We start from the raw sequence: 24,864 nt of genomic DNA on the forward strand, positions 1-24,864 counted from the left end.
GGAGGCGCAATGCTGGTGGAAGTTGGATGGCTAGAGAGTGCCTGGGGTCCCACAAGGATGTGTGGTGCTCTTCCTGGTCCGCGTCCAGTGTCAATCGGTTCTCCGGAGTCCTTCCTGGACAGGGTAATGCTTGCCCATCGCCACCATGAGCCTTGACATCCTCCGCTGGTGGCTGCTCCTCAGTCCCAACAGCCTGGAAACATGCCTGTGGCTGAATGTCAGGAAAAAATGCCACACAGACGGGAGCTGAGAGAAAGGCACAATTTATTGGTCACACAGACTGACACACACGGGCTGTGGGGTGCGTACCCATCCTCCTTCACTCACGCACTCTTCTGGATCTGGTTTCCTACATTAATTCTGTTATGTCAAAAAGCAACACAAGAAAAGACATCACCAATCTATTCTCCTAGTAACCAAGGAAGCAGGGCTGAAAGCCATGGAGTCTGGAAAGGAAAGCCTGCCCTGCTATGAGAGCTGGGAACTGAGATGCCAGCCGTGCCTGGCAGCCAGGCGGGAGAGCTTGGCTTTCAGGAGCAACAGCAAAGACTCTTCTATAAGCTTGATAAGTGTTGGGGGCTCGGCTCGACCCAGAGCCTGGTGGTGGCTGCCCATCTGGAGGAGGGCATGGGGGACCTGGCACGGGCCTGGGCATTTCTAGCCTGGGCTGAAGCCGGATCTTTCCCCCTGATTTTCCCTCTCCTTCCAACTAAAGGACTGAGAGGACCCAGAGAGGTTGCTGCTCTCCGCACCGGCTCTGTGGCATCCCCCCTGCTTTAGCTGAAGCAGCGGGCGTCACTGAAGCTAGACGAGGCCAGGTTCGCAGTACCCTAAATGAGCCACTCGCTCTTCAGCTCCCTACAGCTGGCCCCGTCTCACTCCAGGAGGGCACCGGCCTTCACGTTAATGCTCTGTCCAAACCACTCAGGACATAGCGTCCTGAATGGGGAGGTCTGGGAATGTGGTTTTGGTTGGCTGAAGAAGACTCAACTCAGAATGTTCGGAAAGCACTTAGCGGAGTACCTGGCACGAGGCGAGTGCTCGATACACGTAGCCATTATTATTATTAATATTATTATTATTATTTATATGTCCACCCAGAAATCCGCACTTGAATTCCTTTCTTCAAAATGGTGACCGGAACAAGGCTCTGGGGTCCCAAGTACCAAGATCAAGCTGGGGGCCCAGGTGTGCGGGTCGGCTGCTGTCCAGCGGGTGCGCTTGTCCTTCCAACCTCGGCACTTGGTGCCAAGTGTCGCAGCAGCGCACTCTGCTGAGCACGCAGAAGCTGGGCGGGAGGAGCTAGCAGGGGGTCCCGGGAGAGGGTCCGAGCGGCTTCGTGCTGCTCCTCTGGCTCCATCTCGCTGGCAGCTCCCCAGGGGCTTCACTGTGGGACAAGAGCAAGACTGTCAACGCCTTCATCCCACCGGCCAGATTTAACTACAGGTCCCCGCGTGCCTGCACACTGTGGGCTACGTCGGGCTTCCTTTAACAGAGCGCTGAAAAGAGCCGCCACGCTAAGTACTTCAGATATGTTCTCATATACAAGTACATATGTTGTATATATACACAGTATATAGGAAATGATACATAATGTATATATCCTATAGATACGTTGTATATTTATATATACAAATATATAATGTATATTTACATTATAACATATAGTGATAATATATAGTAAGATTTACTCTTCCCTCTAAACCTATAAGGCTGGCCCATCAATAACTCCCCTTTTACAGATGAGTAAACTGAGGCTCAGGACATAGAGCCAGGAAGTGGGAGAGCTGGGATTCAAACCCAAGACAGCCTGGCTCCAGAGTCTGTTCTTAACCACTACTTGTTTGCTCAGAAAGAAATCTATTTTATAGGAAGAACGGGGACATTGCAGCTGAAGTTTCCAAAATATTGGGAAAATTTGATGATAACAACGAAATATGTGATTTGAGCTCTTTGTATCTATGGAAACTTATGCTATGGGTGGGCACACGAGGGCTCAGAGTTGATTGAAACCACTCCTTTAGCACTTTCAATGTAGGAGCAAGGGCTGTGGGGACACACAGGCCTGGGTTCAGATCCTGACTCCACCCCCTTCCTCAAGGAGCCGCTTCCTGAACCACTGTTTCTCGGAACCCGCTCCTGGGCCAGGTTGGCATATTATGCACACGCACTCACACGCATGAGAACCCATGTGCACTGGAGCACACTCCTGGGCGCGGTGGTTGTATCACATGCACGCACACACGCATGCACACACACCCACGTGCACCCAAGCACACTCTTAGATGCGGCAATTGTATCACACACATGCACCATGTGCACCCGAGAGCCCTTCTGGGCATGGTGGTGGTATCACACCTGCATGCATGCGCACCACACCCCTGAGCGCACCTGCATGGCGGCCCTGGCGAGCGGCGGGTCCTCGGGCCGCGGCTTGCCATGGTGGGGGAGCTCGGTATTGTCGCGGTAGTCGCGGCCCTTGGAGTGCTGCAGGTGCAGGACAGCAGGGCTCTTGACCGGGAGGGGTGGCCGCTGCTGGCTCAGTTCCGACCTGGAAGGCTTGATGGGCCTCTTGGCGGGCACTGGGACTTGGGTGCCGGTGGGAGCCTTGGGCTTCCCCTGGCTCTTGTCCCCGCCCGCCGGGCGGCCGTCTGCGGACGATGAGCAGGTGAAGGAGCGGAGCCGGGGCGTGGGGCTGAGGAAGGGCGCTGGCGGGGGCACGGGCTTGCCTGTCCCCTTGTTGCCTTCGGTCTCCTGGGCTTTGGAGAGCAGGATGCTGGGCGACGAGATTCCTGGGTCCGGGCAGGGCGGGGGCTCCTTCCTTGGCATTTTGGGGGATTCCTGCTCTTTCCTGGGAACCAGCTTAGGGAAGGAACTCACAGACCCATAGAGCGGGTTCTCGAACATCTCGGGCTTGGTGAGCGGTGGGTCCTCCTGAGGCAAAGGTTCCGCCATATTCTTCCCCACGTCGCTGGGCCTGGAGGGGGAAAGAGGAGACATGCAGAAGAAACGCACATGGGGAATGTCTGCTTAACGGGTATAGGGTTTCCTTTGGGGTGACAAAAATGTTTTGGAGCTAGATAGAGGGGGTGGTTGCACAACACTGTGAATGTACTGAATGCCACCCAACTGTTCACTTTAAAATGGTTAATTTTAGGTTCTGTGAATATCACTTCGATTAAAAAAGTTTTTTTAAATTGGAGAAGGTACTGTGTTACTCAGATGTTGATGATCTCGCAGGTAAGCCCAGTTCTTGCCTCGGAACTTTTCCGCCATAGAAACTGTTCACATCAGAGCATTAGGGAGCAAGGAGGGCTTTACCGAAGGGAAGAGCGGGGTTCCATGGCATCCCAAATATCAAAACCACCCCCTCAATCCTCACCAGAGAAGCCTGTCTTCCAGTCCCTGCCCCTCACTGCTGTTAACAGATCTCCCTTCCTGGCTTCCCCCCAAAATCCCACAGCCTCTCCTCTGCTGCCTCTAGCAAATTCTGTCCCAATGGTCAGGGGAACAGAATCCTTGCAGGTGACCAGATCTCTTCCTCAGTGACCACCTGTGCTACTCGAGGGTCCCAGGTCAAGGAGCTCCATTTAACAGAGGTGTAGGAGGCTCCTATGTGTGAGATGCTGCCCCAGGCACAGTGAGCCACGCAAAATCTGTGCTCAGGAGGCTAACATTTCCCAATTAACCCAGTATTCTTCCCAACGGAGTAAAGTCCTCTCCCTAGAGAGCCCCTGGGGGGGACGGTTTCCTTCACTTCCTCACATAGAGCCGGAGGGAACAAACAGCAGTCATGCTGAAAATACGAGGGAGCCTGGGGAGATGCGATCCATCACCGGGGAAAAGAGCCAGTAGCCAGAAAACAGGCCAGTCTGACTTCTGGGCAGAGAAGGAAGTGCATGCTGTAACCCAAAGTAGGTAAGAGCTGCTTTGTTTGTTTCCTGATTTATTACTGCTCTGACTGGAGGTGATTTCCTTCCGAGCAAATCATGAGGACCAGGTATGGGGACACATTTTGCTTTCTGTCCAATGTCTTTATCTCCCAGGGGAGCATTCTGGGTTCTGGTTTCTGCAGAAAAGGAAGCTGTCATGAAGAAAATGCTGGTCCCTTGGAACCCACTGAACTGTTCAGGCCGTGACACCTCTTACTGATGGAATGTGTGCTGAAATGCTGCTCAGAAGTTGCTGAATGGCCAAGGCTAATAGACTCTCTGGGAAGAAGGTGTGGGCTCAGGGCACGGGGTGAGACGGCATCCTTGCACAGGAGCCAATGAGACAAGATGACGTGGGGTGTCAGGGAGGGTAGCCTTAGGGATGTGCCAAAGGGGGCTTGCCTGTAGACTCGGGTTTTGCTCATTACTCTTTGGAAAGACGTGGAAGCAGCTTCATAAGCAGAAACGTCAGGGCCTCGATCCAAGATTTTGGAAAGCCCCCCTGCCCCCCGCACCTCAGGCCATCCTCTGCACCCCCGTCTGGATCCTCAGAGACCTCTGCTATGAGTTAGCCCAGGGAGGAAGGTGAAGGAGGTATCAGTGGCACTGACTAGAAGTTTCTGATGAAGAGGCAAGGAGAAAAGAAAAATGCACGGCTGGACACCCGCAGCCCACTCTCAATGACTGAGATAGGAGGAGGGGCCTTGCCTCAGAGAATTCCGTGCAGGGCCGGGAAGAGAACCCTGGAGGCGAGTCAAGTCTTCCCTCCAGGAGGGGGCTTCTCAGAGAGGGGAAGGCCCGACGGGGGCAGGGGAAACCGGGGAGAAGCACAAAGATTCCTTTATAAGTCGTTTCCTTGACCAATGCTAACAAGGAACTGACTGCCATATAGGCCCCAGGGGTAGAATAAAGGAGCCAATATCCAGGGCACTGAGTTCATTCCTGTGGCCAAATGAGTCCCCTTTCCAGATTCTGGAGCGTGTTCTTTCCTAAAGTGAAGCATGAGCAGAGTCTGAGAAGGGCCTCTTTCTAATCACAGGACTGCAGTCCAGGCCGACCAATCCAAGGCTTTTTTGGGACATGGCATTTCTAGTGCTGAAATGGGGACAGTCTGGCAAACCGGGATGGCTGGTCACCCTACTTGGGTCTGCGGCAATGGAGGGAGGACACAGAGGGTGCTCCAACACCCCCTTTTCCACAGCCTTCGCTCAGGCTGCGCTAGGGGCCGGGAGCAGTAAAGAGGGCTGCAGGCAGGTGTGGAAGCTGCCGGATTCTGGTATCTAATCACCTCCTTGGTGAGAAGGGAGCTTAGCACCTGACTCCGGGGCCGCTTGCCTACTTCTGCTCCCATCCTGAAGTTGTCACCTGTGAAACTGGGGGCACACATTCCCCGCCCAGTTCTAAGCTGTGTGCTGTGTTCCAGCTGTTAAGCACAAAGATACATTGACTTTGGGAACTCAAAAACATTCCACTTAATAAGCTCCGTGTTCTTTGCGGTTGTTTGCAGCTCCATTTCTTGGGGGTCACCAGAGATGACCTTCACCAGAGAGGCACATGACCACCCACCATACGGTGGCTTCTGTCCTCATTTTTCCAGGGGAAGAAACTGAGGCTGTTTCTCCTTCCCCCATATTTCCTACAGAATGACCAGAATCCCAGAATATTATCAACAAATTCTGAAAACTAGAGGTACAGAGAGACGGCTGAACTCGGGGGCAGGCCTGTATATTTATCCTGTTCTCTCATGTCCTCTTCTCTTCCTCCAGCCCTTCCTTTCTTCCACTCATCTCTCCATTTTTTTTTTTTTTTTTTAGAGAAAAAGCTTAAGAAATAAAATTGTAAACCGCCCCTCCATCCAGAGGACTGACAAGTGGCTGTGGCTTGGCCTGGCCAGGTCTCCTCCTCGGCTCCCATCCTCCTAGCACCTGCTGCCTGGACCAGTTCTACACTCTGATCAGCTTTCTCTAACTCCTGGTCTTTCTGGAAGTTTCAGAGCCAACCCCCTCCCTCTGCAGGCTAGCTGCTCTCCCTGCCTTTGGCGTTCCCACCCCCAGCTGCTGCTTTTTCTAATCATCCTCAACAGGACAGACGGAAAGTTGCACACGGGAACAGGTCCCCTCGTGGATGAGGAGAGAGAGGACCCTGGAGCTGGGGAGGCACAGCTACATGGAAATTCCCACCTCTGTTCCTTGCAGCCTCCATGGAGTAGGTAGTGCCTAAGGGTTCACTGGTTATAGAAATGCATTTTCTAATAAATGTAGTTTTTACAGGAGTGTGTTTTTCTTTGTCAGTATGTTTAAAATTGTGTATCCTATTTTAAAAAAATCTTTCAAGTTTACACCAATAGGGTAGGAACTGGAGATTTCCACACGCAGTTCTCGAGTGCTACCGTGTTCCAGACCATGAGGATGAACCAGTGAGCAGAGTGGACACACAAACCTGCCTTCACGCAACTTCCACTCCAGGGCCGGGTTTCCTGGTGGTGAAAACCAGGGCAGGGAGAGTCTTGGTGAAGAGGAAGCTCACCTTGACTCCTGCGTCCTGGGGCCGGGGATTCGGCTTGTTGTCGAGGAGGAAAACTTCTTCGGTGATATGGGCGGCTGGGAGGGCGGTGTTGGTGGGCTCTCGCCCCTGCCAGGCCCCAGGGAGGAGTCCTTGAGCGGCTGGTCATAGCTCCACGCTGTGGGCTGCTGGTCGGGGGACAGGGTCTGCTTCATGTGCCCGAAGGGCGCCGCCCCTATGTAGCCGGGGTTGATAATTTCAGTGATGCTGGAGCCACCACACGGAGGGATCCTGCGGGGAGACACACAAAGTTGCACCTCAGGGCTCTCTTCCCTCCTCCGGGTCAGCACCAGCCTGAGGACAGTGTCCCCTGATGTCCCTCGGGGCCCCTGAGGTTCTCCTCAGCTACTTCACTTTTTGGTCAGGAGTCATTCATTCATTCATTCATTCATACAACAAAATAGTTACTGACTGCCTTGTAAGCACCAGGCCCTGGGGCAGGAGGAGGGAATGTGGTCATGAGCGAGGCAGCCATGGTCTCTGTTCTCAGGGAACCCACATCTGATGGGAAACATGAACAAAACAAGCTCAGTGACTGAGAGACACGGTATTTTGACAGTGCTGAAGTCTGACTGAGAGTAACCAAAGAGGCAGAGAAAGACCAGTTGAGGGTTGGGACCAACTGGGAGGGGGTGGCCAGAGAATGCCTAGCTGAGGAGACAAATAAGAGGGAAGGGAGGGGAGACAGTGGTCAGAGGAAGTGCAAAGGCCCTGAGGCGGGAGGGGCCTGACCTGTTCCAGGAACCATCTGAAGGCCTGTGAGCAAGCAGGGAGAAGGAAGGAGAGGCTGGCGAGGCTGGTGGGGCTGAGTGAGTGTGAGGGGAGGACAGGGTGGCACGGAGGTAGATGAAGAGCTCCATCTGGGACAGGTCAGCTTGCAGGTTTGTGTGTGAGGCATCAGAATGGAGATGGCCACGCAGTTGGAGTCACAGAGGTCAAGGCTGGAGCCTTGAAGGTGGGGGAGTCAGCTTAAGGCTGTCGAGGGGATGGCCCAGCCCTGGATGAGGTCACCCTAGGAGACACACACATTGGGCTACCTCTCAGAGATGGAAGGTTATCCTTTGTAAGGCAGTGCTCACATGAGTACTAACTAGTAGAGTTCTGAGTCTGTAGGTTATAATGCTCCCCAGTTCCCATCTGCTCAACCAGCCTGGTTCGGCACATCTCACCACCATCCGTAGATGCCTCCTTAAGAAATGTGATAATTCTAATATCAGTCAAATGGAAAACCATTTGTTGACCTACACTGATCCTGATTCTGGAGGCAAGCAGACATTTGAGAACTAGGAAGCCTTCACTGATGGGATAATAGTGGGAGAAAAAGATTGAAAGGTAACACCTTAGTGCCCAGGCTACAGCTGTCAGAAGCTGGAAGTGGACTGGGGAAGGGGCTGGAGAGCGGAGTTCCGGGGTCCTCAGGGGGTGGGGTGGGTGTGAGGGCGAGGGCTGGATGGCCAGGGAGCATGGGGCCGAAAGGAGAGGAGGAGTAAGCTGGGCTCTGCGGTGGCTTCTGGAACTCTGCTCTGGCTAACGGGCACAGCTTTGCCCCCTCGGCAGGGAGGCTGGCACAGAGACCGTGACAACCCTCCCTGGCTTGATTCTGGAACTTGAGACCACATCAGCAAGCTGAGGTGACCCTGCTCTTTGGGGACTGCTATCCCGTAGTAAGATGGACTTTAATGTCTGGATTCTTCCTAGTCCAGTCTCTGCCAAGAGCAACCTACATGCATTCTCCCCTAATGATTCTTCCCCGTAGTAAGAGGATGGGGTTTGTTGGCTACAGAGCCACGACTGCTGATGTCCCCTGTCCAGGGGAGACACGGCACCCATTCCATGCACTCATCTCTGCAGATGCTTCCTCCTGGACTGGGCATCTTTCCACTAGGCTGTGAGTTCCTGAGTCCAGGACTGCACCTAACTTGCCTTGGTTTCTCTGGAACCTGACACATAGTTGGTGCTCAACCAGTGTTTATTGCATGGAACTGAAGAGTCCAACACAGAAGGTTCTCCCAGGCCCCGTCATGGTCACGCCAACATCCCCAGAGCCGTGGGTTTGTCGTCAGAAGCCTCAGAGCTGGACAGCTCCTCTCCTGGCCAGAGCCTCCTCTCTTGTTCTGGGTTCCTTTCTCTGTCTCCACTTACCCTCTCCTGGGTCCCAGGTCTGCAAAGCCAGGCTAGTGTGTAGTGATGCCCTGCAATCCCCATGCTCTACCTGTTGGCAGGTCCCCCACTCCCCATACCTGTTGGTGGGTTCCCACTGCTTCATGGGGTCGTGGCTGGTGAGGCTCTTCAGGGACTTGGGCCCACTGGACAACTCATCTCGCTCAGTCTTCACAAAGTCTGCAAGGAAAGGGCCAGGAAAGATCATGTGAGGGCCCAGAGCCCAGAGTTTGGCCAGGATGGAAGAGAGATTTCCATTGGCCAAAGCTGGACAGTGACTAACGGCTGCCTGGGGAGGCAGGCTAAGCAAGATGTTGAGGCCTCATGAGTTCAGTGATTGATTGGTCATGCCTGCCATGGCTCCAGAGGGAGGGGTGTTGGCCCGTGTGACGCAGAAGTGACGCAGAATTGTCGTATCCTGGGACATTTCTAACTTGTTGGTGTCAGCAAGGCATAAAACGCAAATATTTCTTGGCAGACCTGAATAAAATTTAACAAGCATGCTCCACAAGAGCATTTGGACCCAAAGCCAACAGAGGGGCCGAGTGCCCCTCACCCCAACCCACAGTCCTGCTAGAGAAAGAAGCTCCCACAGGGCAGAAGGGGGAGCCACACCCATGGGAGGCAGCACCCGTGACGGCCCAGAGCCTGCCCAAGAGCCGAGGAGGCCAGACGGTCCATATGCAGGGAGTCCTACTGTCTCGCTGTTCACATGAGAGGCAGGAAGGACCCCATCACGTGTATGAATTCCAGCTTAGCAGTGGATGAACTTGCATTCTCACCTTGGGCTAACTGCTTACTGGGTACTTGATCTTCAGCCAACCCCTTAATCTCTCTGTGCCTCAGTTTCCCCATCTACCAAACAAGGATGATACTTGGCTGTCAGGGCTATTGTGAGAGATCAATGAGAGGACATTTCATACATTGTCCAACTGTATAAAGTTAAAGCCCAACTCATTTTAGGCATTGTTCCTGGACTGCTTTTGAGCAGGAATTAAAGCGAAGAGGAAAAGGAAAAAGAAAATCACCTGTTGCCTGTGTGAAAAGGAGGAAATGCCTGATCAATAAATTTTGAGCAGTTCTGTACTTCTCAAATCTTTCCTTATTTCAAGCAGAGCGGTTTTAACGTGATGGATACTATTGAGAAGGACACATGTTAATTGCCAACTTTCAAAATTTTATGCAGGATTCACAGAACATGACAAATTCCACTCTGGACACTTCCTTGAGTTCTCTCTCTGTTAGTGGGGTCTCTGGGGCACATTTCAATATTCTCATGCAACGGAGTAGGGACAATTCTTATATCGAAGAGATGCAGCATCTGAAACTGTCTGATGGGAACCAGCAGGGTCTCCTTTGGGGACAGAGAGGGGATGACTCCCTGAGCTTGGCATTTCACATGGGGTTAGGAACGCCTGTGATGAGCATTTGTTCCCAGGTGTTGCTGCTTTGGTGTCATTTCTGAAGGCCACGATAAATGCATCCTCCCAACAGCCAGCCAAAGTAAGCAAGCGGTGTTTAGCAGGCCAGAAAGATTTGAGTGCAAGCTAAAAGAGGTGTTGGGGACCCTCCCAGGGAAGATAGGGCGACAGGTGCTGCTATTTTGGAGGGTGGCTGGGGCTAGAGGAGGGAAAAGCCAAAGAAATGTGCTAAGGATGAGAACAGAGCTTCTAGATGCATATGGGGTGTGTGAAAGCAATCTGGAAGGTCCAGAAGCCCTGGGTGGGTACCACGAGGGCAGGGTGCAGGGTACGTATATATATATATGAGTGTGCACCATCCAGCCACGAGGAAGAACAGGGATCACATGGGAAATTTAAATTTCACCTGCAGCCATAGCTTCAGAAAGAGTTTCAGGGTTAGGGTTATTACACAATCTTGGTCCTTCTGGTGAAGGTGCTAATAAGGAGAGATAAGGCCTGAAAGACTGATGTAAGGTGAGAGCAGAGACCAGGAAAATTCACAAGCTTCACATCCTTAAAGACCTAAGTTAACTGGGGTCGGGGAAGGGTGATTTGTGACTGTGGGGCATTTTGGTTCTGCAGGGAATTTTTTTTTTTTGTGGCAAGGAGGATTGGCCCTGAGCTAACATCTATTGCCAATCCTCCTCTTTTTGCTTGAGGAAGATTGTCCCTGAGCTAATATCTGTGCCCATCTTCTTCTATTTTGTATGTGGGATGCTGCCACAGCGTGGCTGGATGAGCAGTGTGTAGGTCCATGCCCAGGATCCGAACCCACAAACCCTGGGCGGCTGAAGCGGAGTGCATGAACTTAACCACTTTGCCACCGGGCCAGCCCCAGTAAGGAAATTCATGAGACAGTGAAGGGTTGGGCCAGACTGTCTCTTGGGATCCCTTCTGATACTGGGTTTCTGTTCTGAGGCCATGGCAGAGAGACTATTCCGCGGCTTTGCCAAGAGGAATCACTCCTGTCCCTAACCCAGCATCGCAGATGGGGAGCAGGGCGGGGGTGGTGCCCACTTACCATAGAGCTTCTCCCTCATCTTGCCTTGTGAGGTCTGCAGCTTAATCTGGCCCCGGAAGTGACCCATCATCTCTCCGTGGTGGGTGAGAGGCGTGTGGATGGGCAGCAGCGTCTCCGTGGCCTCTAATCGGAGAGCAATGCAGCCCTCGCCTGGGGAGGTGGGGGGACACAGTCACGTCAAGACCCGGCCATTTCACAGGAGAAACTGCACATTCGGCTGGAAATTTAGCCCCACCACCCAAAGACGATCCTTCGAAACAACGGCCAAGGCAGGGATTATCAAATAAACCTTTTAGATTTTCTCAACAATTTGGGGAAAACATCTCAAACCTTGCGGCAAAAACCAGCTCCACGTGGGTTAGTCAATATAAAAAGAATTAAATCGTACAAAATCCAGCAGAAAAACGGAATGAAATATTAATCTGACTGCTGGAGGGAATAATAGCTTTCCAAGGTCTGAGCAATGTAAGAAAGGACAAAACAAGACTGACAGATAAGAGGATGTAAAAGTTTAAAACTTCTGCCCAGAGGAAAAAGCGAAAATGGAAAGGGGATTGGAGAGAGAACATTCCCTGCAGTGGGGGGATAGTCCTCAAACTCTTCAAAATCAAATCCCCTGCAGATAAACGGGCAGAGAACCCAAACAGACGTTGGGCACAAAAGAACTGTAGCTGGTTCATTTCAATAAATGGAAACTAGTGCAGCTTCCCAGCCATCAAAGATGCAAATTAAGGCAGCGCTCGGCAACTCTCTCACAGACGTGAAACTGGCACGAAATAGGAGAAAAAGAACACCCAGTGCCAGTAAGGACCTGGGAAACCTGTACACTTGGACAGGGTGGCATCAACCTGGCGACACAGACCCTTGACAGTGATCAGTTTGATATCAAGTGCCAAGAATCCCGAATATATTTATACGCTTTGATCCAGCAAACATGGCGACTTTTCCTAAAGAGATGATCCAAAAGAAAAAAAAATGTGGCTGAAGGAAAATAAAAGATGTTCACAAAAGAGATCAATCTCAGCGTTATTGATAACATTAACAGAAATAACTGGCAGAGCCTCCATAATAGTAATAAGGAATATTTTTGAAAATGAGGATACGGGAAATCCGTGGAATATTATGAAGCCATAAAAAGCAACAACCATGAAGTCTGTGTAGGAGGATCATGGAAAATGTGCATTATCTAATAATAAGTGAGGAGAGCAGAATATAACATGGTATCTTTGTGATGATTATAAATATAGAAATCTATGTATGTCTATGATGAGGATGGAAATTGGAAACCAAAATAAAAATGACTCTGGAGTGGGAATGAGACTGTCAGTTGACTTTTATTCTTTGTTATTACTATCACATGCTGTTTGTGAGCATGAATATCAAGAGGAAGAAATAAAGGAGGAATACGGTATTTGAAGAAGAAAGTGGAATCATTAAGACCTGTGTTCCTGTGTCCTGCCACTGAACCATCAAACATTCTGGCACCAACATGGATCCTTTCTCTCTGTCCCGTCACGAGGGACAGGAGATCCCGATCCAGGGCCAGCACACCGCTCTGGCTCTGCCTGCCCCCGCCCTGGCTCAGGGACCCTCTTTCCAGTGCTGCACTGGGAGTGGGTTGAAGAACATCGTTCTGGAGCTGGGCTGCCTGGGTTCAAGTCCAAGGTCACACAGTAGCTTGTCAAGTCACTCAGTGGCTGTGTGACCCTGGGCAAGTCCCCTTAAGTCCTCACCTCTGCAATGAACGTACGTACACCCCAGGGATTTTGGTGGAGTCTGCACAGTGTGGGCCCACGCACATGGCAACCCTTGACGTCTACAGCCTCTTTCTGTGTGCTGGTTTCCACCAATCGGCATTAAGCACCACCTTCAAATCCCTCCCAGGAAAACGAACACCCTCCCTGGAGCCAGGTTCGCACGCTCATCTGCCTCACGGCCTCTGCCTCCTCACCCCCATTCACTCCCTACCTGCCTGTGAACACTGCTCTCACCAAGTCCACACGTGGTCCCTGAGCCACTGGGTCTAAAGGACACTATTCGGTCTTTATTTTGTTGGCTCTCTCGGCCATGTTTGCTATCATAACCATGCCCTCTTCTCGAACCAACTCTGACAACGTCCCCAGCACCACAGCCCTTTGCTCTCCTCCCACTTCTCCGGCCGCGCCTTCTTAATCTCCTTTGCCTGCTCCACCACAGCTGACCGGGTTCAGGAAACGGAAACATTAACCCTGCTACAGAAACCAAGAGCGTGGGGCCATCCTCGACTCCCCTTGTTCCACAGTTCCCATGGTCTAACAATTTCCCTTCTCAATTCCTCTCTGTTTTATCCTGCCTCTCCATTTTTACTGTCACTACTTTCATTCTGGCTCCCTCATCTCTTATCTTGATCGTTGCAAACACACATTCAAAGCTGATCATCTCACTGTCTTCCTTGATCTTCAGTGGCTCCCTTCCCGACTGCCCCCAGGATAAAGTAGCATTTACCCCTAGCCTGGCTCATAGGGAGCTGCCGGATCTGGCTCCTGCCTCCAGCCTCTCTCTGGCCGCTTGGCCCTCTCACTCCATGCTCTAGCCACACAGAATGTACCAAGCATAAGGCTCAACCTGACACTGGGCTGGAGCCACAGGCAGGCTGAAGAAGACGTTACAGAAAACGGTGTCTCTCTAGTAGGACAGTTGGTGGGGCCACAGGCTGCCACAAGCCTGCCTAGTCTGGGCACTGAGCCATGCTGGGCAGACCTGGGTTCAAATGAGGGCCCAGCCAATTAGTACTTGTATGACTTGGGAATGTCCCTTAACTTCTCTGAGACTCAGTTTACTCATCTACTAAATTGGGAGAACAGTATCTGCTTCATAAGGTCTTGTCGGGATTAAATTCAATCAGACCTGCAGAGCCCGTGGCCCAGAACCTGACACAGGAAAGGCTCAACGAACAGGAGGTGAGTGGCTGCTGGTGTGACTCCCAGAAGCCCGCTGGGGAGGGAAGGATGACTGACCGGCAATTGTCGCACCACCAGCCCTGGGATGGGGAAAGGAGTGGCAGGAGGACTTTGTGTGAAGGAGATGCCACCACCCCCTTCACGTCAGAGGCCACCGGCCAACAGCAGGTGGGGCACCTGCAGCCGCTGTCCTGGGGCCTTACCGTAGGATTCGTCACTGTCGGAAGACTTAATGCTGATCAGGATGTGCTGGTCCAGCAGGTACTCGGGGTCGGAGATAATGGGCTTCAGCTGCAGAGAGACGGGCACAGCATGAGAGTCGACAGGTGGGGACCGGTGGGGGAGGGTCGCCGGCCCAGATGAAGGGAATGCTTGAGAAAAGAGGACTGTAGATATTCTTATTAAACAGATTCGAATCTCTGCTTTTCCTGCCCCCGAGAGCAGGAAGGAACCCATAGGTCCACACTACCCAGCAAGATGGGTTAACTTCCTTTCCTGTCTCCCCGTCACACTGCACCCCAGGCCCCAGGGAGAGGGCCTGATCCTCACTCCATCGCCTCCCTTCTCTTCCTTCCCCTCCTTGGCAAACCCCAGGATCGTGGGGAGGGGGCCAGGCCAATTAGCAAATGGTAATGGGACCAGGAGCCAGGTCTGAATGCACCCCACTCCCCTCCCCTTGCTTCCTTGAGCAGAGAGCAGTCCCCTCCTTGGCCGTTCCAAGGACCATGGCTGCATCAGAGGTGGCACCGCAGGCCTGCCCTCCATCTGGCCAGGAGGGGGCCTCCGTGTCCACCCACAGCAGAGCCCCCCAGGTTGGCCTGGAGCATCCTGACAGGACAGATCCAGAATTCCAGCCTGTCCCCGACTTCCTGCTGCTCTGGCTAGGGGCATGTTTATGTCGGGCTTTGCACACTGGGGGAACCCAAACCTTACCAGCGTGGGGCCGGGTCCCCAAGCACAGGGAGGAGCTGTACGTGTGCACAAGCTCCTAGTGCTGGCTACATTGGTGACTTTTCCACAACTTCAGGCTGTTCCTCACGCTGACTCCAACACAGAGGGGCCTCCTAAAAAGGTCCTACGCTGCTCCAGGCTGGCCTCTTCCTTCCCACCCACAAATACTGAGAGATCCCTTGTGCAGGCCTCTGGGCACCATATTGACTAACAGGTCGACTCTATCTCCATTTGGAAAGTTCCAGAACAAATGAATGAAAATCACAGTGGGCGCTTTGGGGCATTCCAGGCTTTCAGGGCCACCAACCACTCGGTTCACTGACTTGTAGGGACGGCTGGCTGGAAGTTAGACCCAGGGCTGGGGTACTGTGGATGCAGGAAGACCCAGCTCTCCTGGGCAGCAGCGGGAACAGAATGGCAGACCTCTGAACAAGGCTGTCTGTGGGGGACAGAGTCACCATGGTGGGGGTGGGAGGTGGAGGGGAGGGCGCCTCTGTCTGGGCGCCTCGGTGGGGTTTTAGAGGGTGAAGAGAGAGGAGGCCATACATGACAGAGGCAGGGCACAGGCTCAGGGAGCAGGAGGGAGTGAAGGCCCCCCTGAGGTGCTGTGGGAGCAGATGAGGCTGGAGAGTGAGGAGGGGGCTGGGAGCCGAGCTGAGGAGCTTGGGCTTGTCCCATGTGGTACCAGTGAGTTGACCGGATAAAGAGGGGGATGCCAGTATCAGAGGGGCATTCCAGAAAGATCCATCAGGCTTCAGGATGCCTCAGCAAGAAGACAGGAGGGCTTGGAGACCCCCAGAAGGGGGCAGTGGGGTGGAGAGGAGGGGACAGAGGCAAGAGGAGGAGCGGGACTTTGTAGCATTTAGGAGGTGGGGACAAGGATGCCCTAGGGGTCCCTGGACTGGGCCAGGGGTGCCCCTGCTGTGGACATTGGGATGCTGGTATATTTCCCTACTTGACTGAAGGAGGAAATAAGCCGGTTGGGTGCTGCATGGGAGAGGAGGAGCAAGGGCATGGGGAGGTAAGGCAGATGTCACCTTAGACTCCAGAGCCACCAGGACTCAGATCCCTAAAAATAACCCCAAGACGGGGACTTCTGACAGCTACGCTCGAGCCTCACGGAGGACCAATCAGAACTGTACCCGAATTAGGAGATGCTGGTCTTCAGGCAGCTGCTTCTGAGATGATACGGCCTTCTTGTATGGCCCAAGAGTTGTCCCAGTCAACAATTATGCCAGCATGGTGGCCCAGCCGCCTGAAACCAGCCTGTCCACCCCAGCCCGAGGAGTGAACGGGTCCCTCCACCTGTAGAGGCCACCCTTTAAAACTCAGTTTGGGCATCACCTTCGAGAGAATCTTCCAGGAGAGCCCCTGAGACCGCCGCCCCGTGCGACAGATCTGCCCAGCCCTGGACTCCCCCTCTGCATACCCTCCATCATTATGTAACAAAGAAACAAGGTCCTACTCCACGGTGTACCCAGGATGAACTTTGAAAGTGTCCACTGTCAATTTAACATCACAGAAGCATTTGTGAGTTCCAGGTAGGAAACCATTTTTTCTGCAATAAAGACGGATGTGTTCCCCCTAAGGTTTGCCTACATGTTTTCAATGCGGGGCCATGGACACGTCAAGTTCTTTCTGCGTTCACGGCATTTGAGTAGGAGCCACTGGACTCCTCACAACTTTGCTTGATCCTCTGAGCCCGGGCTGAACAGGCAAAGGAGGATCGCAGGGGAATCTGGGCCTTGGACATGGGTGCTGAGTCTGGCACTGCAGCTGTGTGATGGTAACAAACCTCTCTGGGATCTGCCTCAGTTTCCCTCTTTGCAAAGTCACATGGTTAACTGAGGAGATCTCTAGATCCTTTCTATGGTCCGTTAGGGGAATTGAAATCCATTTAGGAATCTTGGGGCCGCAAGGCACAGGCCCAGCTGTAATGACTGCTGAAGAGTGTGTCTTAAACCGCCTCGAAAGAGAGCTCGCCCTAGGTGTCGGCATGAGGTCAGAGGTGGCCTCTTCTGCATTTGGCCAATGGGATTCCTGCTCCCTCTGGCCAGGCCTGGCTGGAGCTCTGCCACTGGCCAGCACCGCTGCCCTGGTGATTGCGAAATTCTCCCTGGGGACGTCCTGCTCTTGAATTACCTTTGGAAGGGTCTCTCCAAACTTCACCACCAACTCCCCTTCACTTCCTTCTTCATTTTCTCCTTCTTGACTCTTGACAAAGCCTGTTGGAGGACAAGAAGGCTGGCTTTCAGAAAACAGAACAGGAACCAGACAGAAAAGTCTCCTTGGGTTGTTCCACCCGGACCAGCGACGATGCTCTCCCTCCTCTTGTGTCTGTAGGGGCCTCAGCATCCTTAGGAGTCAGGCTGGTTGGGGATTCTGTTTTGGTGCAGGGGATGGTCATTTGCCAACACGGTTTAATTATTTTTAGGAGAATCAAAGTGATTCCCCTCCTTTTTGGCTCCTCTTTGCAACAAACCAGGCAACAAAGAAATCATCACCTCAGAGGCAAGGAGACTGGGAAACATGACAGCTCGTCCCACGCCACTCAAGATAGCAGCTTTTTGAAATGCTAATTTAAGCTGCCTAATATGCTGTTTCCATAGAAATGGATGCAAATGTCTCGACAGTTTATTAAAAACACCCGCATAAAATCCTCATCATTTTTGGAAGAGCTGTGCCCCTGCTGGGTGAACTGGGACCTAGGGACTTCACGGAGAAGGCGGGTCTGCCACCAGGACTGAGCCCAGGGTTGAGTTGGTGGCATGCCTCTTCCTGATTTCTGGAAGCATCCATCATCCCGCCACAAAATGCCTCGTCTCGTGGGGTTGATTCTGCACCCCGTACCCTCAGTATCCAGACCACCTCAGCGGAGCTAGAAACCACACGGATCTTCTCACCGTGTAACAGCTTTAGACAATATGCCTAGAAATGTCACCCAGAAAAGGTGTTTCTGAGTTTGTGCTAACTGTTGCTGGCCGAGAGAAGCCATCATCTCTAGCCTGCTTTCGGATGCTCCAGATCAGCTGGGAAAGATGCCTGGGATGAAAGAAAGAGAAGAGAGCCTTGGGAAGAAGGGACGGCTGCCGGAAGCTGCTCAGGCCCCGGCATGGGCCTCCACTCGGCCTTGGGGGCAGGGAGAGCATCCAGCTGTCCAGTCGCCTAGAAGGAGCTGAGGGGCGCTGCATCAGTGACTGTCCTGTCCCTTGGCTAGAGCAGCAGCACTGCAGGCTACTGGGGGACCCCCCACAGGAACTGGCTGTCCCCTGTCCTCTCCACCCACGTCTCTGACCCCCCTTGTGGCCCATCCATTGAGTCCTTCCCAGAGAGAGAAATGGGCAAAGCCATCAACGAAAAAGCATTTATGAGAAGATGTGCCTGCCCCAACCTAAAGGCAGTTCCACAGCCAGCCACTCACTCTCCAAGCAGCTCGAGTGGAACTCTAGGTAGAATTTGGTCTGCGACTTGGTCTTCAGCGTGGCGTAGCATCGGAGAAACTCGATCTGCCCTTGGCTGTCGGCAGTCCCGGGGCCTGGAATGGGTGAGAACAGAGATTCGGTCCCACAACGTGCCTGGAGATGGAGCGTTGCAAACCAGCCCCCCAGCACCGAGCTCCTCCTGAGGGTCCAGGGAAGGTGACAGTCCAGGGGGGGGAACTTTCCCTGACATCCCACCACCCACAGTGAGCCCCTCGACGAAGGAAGAGCCTCTGACGAATCACAAGCTGGTGCAGAGCAGAGCCGGAGGAGCAAGGAGTCAAGAGCCCTGCCCTCAGCTTTGCTACTAAAGCAGCGTGAACGCCCTTGACCTCACTACCTCGGTCTCCCTGTTTGTTCCGGCACAGAGAGCTCGTGTGATGGCTCAGCCGCTCGGTACCCAAGTCTGTTCCGTTTCTGAGTTCAGGTAGGGAGGGACACCCGCTCTTCCTTCCCAGACATAGTTACCTCCACTCCTCACTCTCATTCACGCTCAGTTAACTTGCCTGTAACGCTATTCATTTAGATGACGCTCTTACAAGCGTCCTCAGGCTGACTTTGAACAAGTGTTGTCCTTCCATAGAAATTCTGAGCCACTTCAGAGCAAGGATGGACATTCCCTTCCTCTACCCCCCCCATCCTTCCTTCTTTCCTTTTTTTTTCCCCTCCAGCTTTACTGAGGAATAATGGACAAATATAATTAGTGTACAATGTGATGATTTGATAAATATATACAGTGTGGAATGACTACCAATATCAAGATAATTAACACATCTGCCACCTCACATGGTTGACTTTCTTAAGTGTATGGTGAGAAGGTTTAAGAACTACTCTCAGCAAATTTCAAGTATACAATACCGTATTATTACCTGTAATCACCATGCTGATATCGGATCCTCAGAACTTATTCATCCTGTAACTGAAAGCTTGTCCACTTCGACGTACATCTCCTCATTCCCCCACCATTCTATTCTATTTCTATGAAATCAGCTTTTGTTTTTTTTAAGATTCCACACACAAGAGATATCCTAAGTACTCGTCCTCATCTGCTTGGCTTATTTCACTTCTCTTTCCTTTCTTTTTTCAAACCTCACAGCACCTAGGCCAGGCTCTGCTCAGGGAGACATTAAATCAACGTTCAACCCAGGTAATTGGTATCTGTGAGCATGCACTCTGTGCTGACTTCCAATGGAAGGGAAGGAAGCTAAGCAACACTGAGGGTGCTGTGATGGTCTTCATCGAAAGTGGGACAGCATGGGCTATCCCATCAATGCTGCAGGAACTCAGAGGAAAGGAGAGATAGGTGGGAGCCAAAAAGGAAGTGGAAGGTTCTGGAAAGGCACAGTGGCTAGAGCTAGGAAGGAGAAAAGATGGTGGGTCAAAGCTTTCACGGAGAGCTGAGGACACACTGCTGGGGCTGCAGACATTAGACCCAACAGCATGGAGAAGAGAGTCCAGGAAGACTGTCTCAGCCTCACCACGTCCCATGTGTGCAAAGGACGTAGAGTGATAAAGACTTTCCCAACCAATACAGGTTGGAACCACTTAGCCTTCGAAAATGAGCCTGGACTATCTGCCGACCACAGAAGTGGGGAGTGAGCAAAGAAGGTGACAACACGGCTGCCCAGTCACCCAGACCCAGGGCTGGACATGCCACAGAGAACACCTGGCCCGTGACGGGATGAGGGTGGCCCGGCGACCAGGGCTGAGCAGGATTATTTGAAAAATTACCTGCAAATCTAAGTATTATTTACTCTAGCATTTCCCCAAACTCAGTCCTCCACAGCCCATCTTCACAATTTTTACCATTTCCGCCTACCACGCACCTGCACTAACATTGACTTAATATTTTCTTTAAATAGACTCTGTTTTGGAACTTAAATAAATGCATTTAAATAAGAAAGTATATCATAAGACTAAATGGGAAACCAGTGTTGCTTGCCTTACACAGCTGAGACAAATTTAAAACATATTAAAATAAATGCATTACTAATAAATGTTTATCCATGGCCTACCCAGAATCATCTTTGGTGGCAGACACACTACACCTTGGAAAACATTTATTTACCCAACTTTAAAGACTGTATGAAAACCAAGGCTTAACAAGCTGTCATATTTGCCAGAGAGAGCAAGAAAATGCTCTGGACTGAAACCGTGATGTGGTTTGGATGTGAAGAGACCCGACCGACGGACTGAGGACTTGTCTGGAAGGATGAGCCTTCCTCTAACACAGAGGACTGACCACTGTAACCAGAAGATGAGTGCCCAAAGCCTCCCATCTTTGTGGAGAACAGAGGGATGGACACCACCCACGACTTACCATTCTTGGAAACAAACTGGGAGGTGACTCCTGCCTCAAATGTGGCAAAAACAGGGCTGTGGTCACTCGTCATGATGTCGCTGGTGCTGCCTGCAGGGGAGGGAAGGCATTTCTGATTAAGGAAGGGGAAACTCTTCTGGTCAAGCCAAGGATGGCAAACCCAACTTACACTTAGGGAAAGTTTCACGGTTTTGCACCTGTCGTCCAGTTGGCCTTCCACAACCACGCTCAAGAGGCTCAGTAAAAGTGTATGACGTTGTCTCTTCTGTGACTAAAATATGCTTGTGCCAGTTTTTCCTAAGACTTGTGAGTTTTTAAATAGATCGTGGCGTGTGAACCATGGAGATTTTTCTGGTCTAAGCACTTTATTTTATTGACGAGGAGCCCACAGTCCAGAGTGGGGTGGGAATTTAAGGTTACTGAACCCATCAGTGAGAGAAATGGCACCTTCCTCTATCCCACAATGCCTTGCAGGGGCAGGAGGAGTGGAAGGTGATGATGTCTAGACACTGAGTGTAGACAACACTCTTAAGGAGCTTACAGCCTGGATGAGAAGGGAAGGCAGCAGAGCATATATGAAGGGGCTAAGAGAGAGCAAGTTCTAGAAATACTGAGTTCTAAGTGCCTTTGATACAGCCAGGGGCAGATGTCCGGCTGGGTACACAAGGATGGAGACTTATCTTTAGAATTGGAGTCATGAGTTTAGGTGGAAGCGGAAGCCGTGAGGATGTCTGGGCTCCAGAGGGAAGACACGAAGGATGAAAAGAGACAAAGATGAAACTCCAGGATACACCAGACATTAACGGGCAAAGGAGAAACGGCACAGGAGACCGAGAAGGCCATGAAACAGATTTATATCCTTTTCGATAAAGCTTTTACAAATCGGCAAGAAAAAGATCAACATGCCACCTCTCAATCAACCAACGGATATGGCAGAAAATTCATAATGGCTAATAAGTGGGAAAAAAAGGCTCACTCACTAACGACCGTCAGAAAGACAAATGGAAACAATGAAAGAGAAGACAACAATGAGATGGAAAGGACAGAGCGAGAAGAAGGAAGAAAGTGGGATAGCGGGACTCGGGGAGAGGGAGGGACTAAGGGCCCAGGTGACAAGGTGAGCCAGGAAGGGAGGAGGGCTCCCCTTCTCTGAGACAGGAGGGGAGAGGTGGGAGGGACAGCAGCCTAAAACACACTTGGACATGGGCAGGAAGGAGCCAGAGAGGGTCCAGTGCTGCGTGGAGCAGGAGAGGATGGAAGGAGGGGAACGGGGCTGGAAGCATGTGGTGGCGATGGAAGGGGGCGTCTTCCAGCGAGAAGTGACAGGGTTGACAAGCAATTTAAAAAAAAAACAACTCTCAAAACATTTTAGATACGTATTGCATGTAATAGCAATAGTCCTGTACTAACTGGGCCCTGAGACCTCGGAGGTGACTGTCACCTGGGTCACCTCCCTGTAACCACACCCTGTGCATCCCCCCTCTCCCAGGGAGTCTGGGCTTGGCCATGGAACATCCTTTGGCCAAAAGAACATTAGCAAATGTGAGGCAAGCAGAGACTTAAAAAAAAAAAAAAAGCACTTCTACATCCGGGACTTGCAGCTGGGAACCTTGGGGACCAGGAAGAAGCCTGGACTGGGCTGCTGGATGACAGCAGCTCATGGCCCCTCCCCAAAGCCAGCCAACCCTGGATGCGAGTGGACTCCGGCCTGCGTGTGCCCAGCCAACCCCAAACAGAGATGAGCTGCCCAAGTTCAGCCCAGAGAATCATGAGCAAATAAATGGTTCTTGTTGGAAGCCACCAAGTCTTAGGGTAGTTGGTTACGCAGCAATAAATAACAGACACATCCTGTTTTTGTCAATCACCATAGGAAGACCCAGGCCCCCATGGGACCCCCCATTTCCTGAGCTCTAGACATCCATTCCCTGTTCTTTCCCAGTTCCTTGTCTCTACACCCTTTCCCGACTCGTTAAACACTTCTACTGTGGCCTCTGTCACTCAGTGAAACATTATTAGCAACATTCCCTTTATGTTCAACTTGCCCTTCACGTTCCAAGCCTGGCCCTTCTGGAAGACTCTGCAGCTCTAAGTGAGCTCTAGTTTCCTCTCCCTCCCTCATACGTGGGCCCAGAGCAGGGGAAGGCGTGTCCTCCTTGCTCCTCACCGCTACTTCCAGAACAATCTCCCTCCTTTTTCCTAAAACCTTCCATTATGGAGCCATTTTGAACGCCACATTTAGGTTTAAAAAGCGGTAATGCCATAAGCCAGCACTTTCTCCTGAAGCTCTGCAGAGGCCGGCTGGAGGAGGCAGACAGTTCAGTCTTCCTAGAGAGGAGAACTGGCAGGACTCATGGAGTTGCAGGATGTGAGAAACAGCCACTGCTGAGAGAGGACTGGCGTGGCTGACCGCGGCGTCCAGGCCCGGGAGGGGTCAGGGGCCTGGAGAGCTCCGGTGTGGAGAGGGGTGAGAAGGGAGTACACAGGCTCGGAGGCTGCGGGCCGAGGGTGGGATATGGGCCTCTGCGGGTTTTGCAGGTGGAAAAATTCCTTGGATGTGGCTGTGGGGTGGGTTGCTTTTCCGCACATCTAAGGTGTGTGAAGTTTGTCTAGTGAAGTCGCTTCTGGGAGACACAGCTTAGGAGCGAGGGGAGTGCAGGGTGCCTGTCTTAAACTATCCCAGAGGAGTTGCTTGGGTCCCTTCTGGACAGGAGGAAGCACGCACAGAAGAAAATGGGAATCAGCTCAACTTTACGGGGCTGGAGTTAAATGTGGGAATTTGTTGGCCCCCCAGAGAGAGGGTGGGAATCACAAAGGTGGCCACTGGACAGAGTAAGCCCCCCTTCCCTGGGGGGTTTGGACAGGGCTGGAGGGCCACTGTGGGATAGGCCTGGGGTCCTGAGCAGCCCATTACAGGACCCTGGCCTGTGACTTGGTACATGAGGTGCACGCCGGCGACAAGGATGGCCCTCCTTTGGATGTCAGTCTGGGAATTTGCAATGTTTTAAAAATAATAACACAGTTCTGAGTCAAATGTTCAAAGCAATTCTGCTCTGTGAATTTTTAAGGACACAGAGCGGAGCGGTTCCAGATAATGGAAACTGACAAGCAGCTTTAGAAGAAGTCCCTGGAGCAATTAAGAATTCCTTCAGCACATCTTAAATTTCTGGGGTCAACAATTATTTGTTTTGATAACTTTTCCATAATTATTTATTTTAATATTGCATATTCTGCCCTTTTCATCAATTTATCTTTAAATCTCCCCAAATACGTGTGTGTAACCTTAACGATACGTATAAGGTTGAAGCATATGAATGTCCTATATTTGACTCTTTTTGACCTACAAAAATACCACTTTCGTATGGTTCAAACTTAATATGTTCTTTTCAAAAGAAAACTGGGATTTCTTTTAAACAGTGTCCCATAGGGGCCGGCCCGGTGGCTGAGTGATTAAATTTGAGCGCTCTGCTTTGGCGGTCCACGGTTTTGCCAGTTCGGATCCTGGGCGTGGACATGGCACCGCTCATCAGGCCATGCTGAGACGGCCTCCCACACAGAACAACCAGAAGGACCTACAACTAGAATATACACCTAGGTACTGGGGGGCTTTGGGGAGAAGAAGAAGAAGAAGAAAAAGAGGATTGGCAACAGATGTTAGCACAGGTGCCAATCTTTCAAAAAAAAAAAAAAGGGTATTCCCTAATTCAAATGTTTCCCAAACCAGGGGATATTTATTATGTTGCAGCCCACGATGGGGGAGGGTGCATCAGTTCTCTCAGGTCACCTGACCAGGGTTGCAGGGAGTTCTCCCATTTCACGGACGGACGGACTGGAGCCCTTCAGTTTAGAGCAGTCGAACCTCCCACCTTGCCACTCACCATAGGACTGACACACCACGTGCACCAGGGGGTAGGACTTCCAGAGGACCCGGTCACACCAGGAAGGCAAGTTGTACTTCATCTGCAAACAGAGCCACAAGCTTTGTCAAATGCCTGCTATTTTTCATACATGTCAGTAAAAGCAAAGACTAACTCGTGGCC

The 24,864-nt window shown here is 51.8% G+C and overlaps 1 protein-coding gene across 1 annotated transcript in view; it reads right to left on the bottom strand.

Annotated features, from left to right (window-relative positions):
• Nucleotides 1–247: 247 nt before the first annotated feature.
• INPP5D (inositol polyphosphate-5-phosphatase D) overlaps nucleotides 248–24,864 on the bottom strand; it is a 122,010-nt gene continuing 97,393 nt past the window's right edge. The window contains exons 18-27 of the mRNA XM_046644662.1: nucleotides 24,703–24,784; nucleotides 20,828–20,917; nucleotides 18,450–18,563; nucleotides 17,171–17,253; nucleotides 14,281–14,368; nucleotides 11,139–11,288; nucleotides 8,735–8,834; nucleotides 6,459–6,725; nucleotides 2,392–2,977; nucleotides 248–1,387 (exon numbers count right to left, since the gene is read on the bottom strand). Coding sequence (XP_046500618.1) covers nucleotides 1,385–1,387; nucleotides 2,392–2,977; nucleotides 6,459–6,725; nucleotides 8,735–8,834; nucleotides 11,139–11,288; nucleotides 14,281–14,368; nucleotides 17,171–17,253; nucleotides 18,450–18,563; nucleotides 20,828–20,917; nucleotides 24,703–24,784 — 1,563 coding nt within the window. The 3' untranslated portion in view covers nucleotides 248–1,384. The remainder of the gene's footprint in view (nucleotides 1,388–2,391; nucleotides 2,978–6,458; nucleotides 6,726–8,734; nucleotides 8,835–11,138; nucleotides 11,289–14,280; nucleotides 14,369–17,170; nucleotides 17,254–18,449; nucleotides 18,564–20,827; nucleotides 20,918–24,702; nucleotides 24,785–24,864) is intronic.

The sequence above is a fragment of the Equus quagga genome, chromosome 17 (assembly GCF_021613505.1).
Source record: "Equus quagga isolate Etosha38 chromosome 17, UCLA_HA_Equagga_1.0, whole genome shotgun sequence".
NCBI lineage: Eukaryota > Metazoa > Chordata > Mammalia > Perissodactyla > Equidae > Equus > Equus quagga.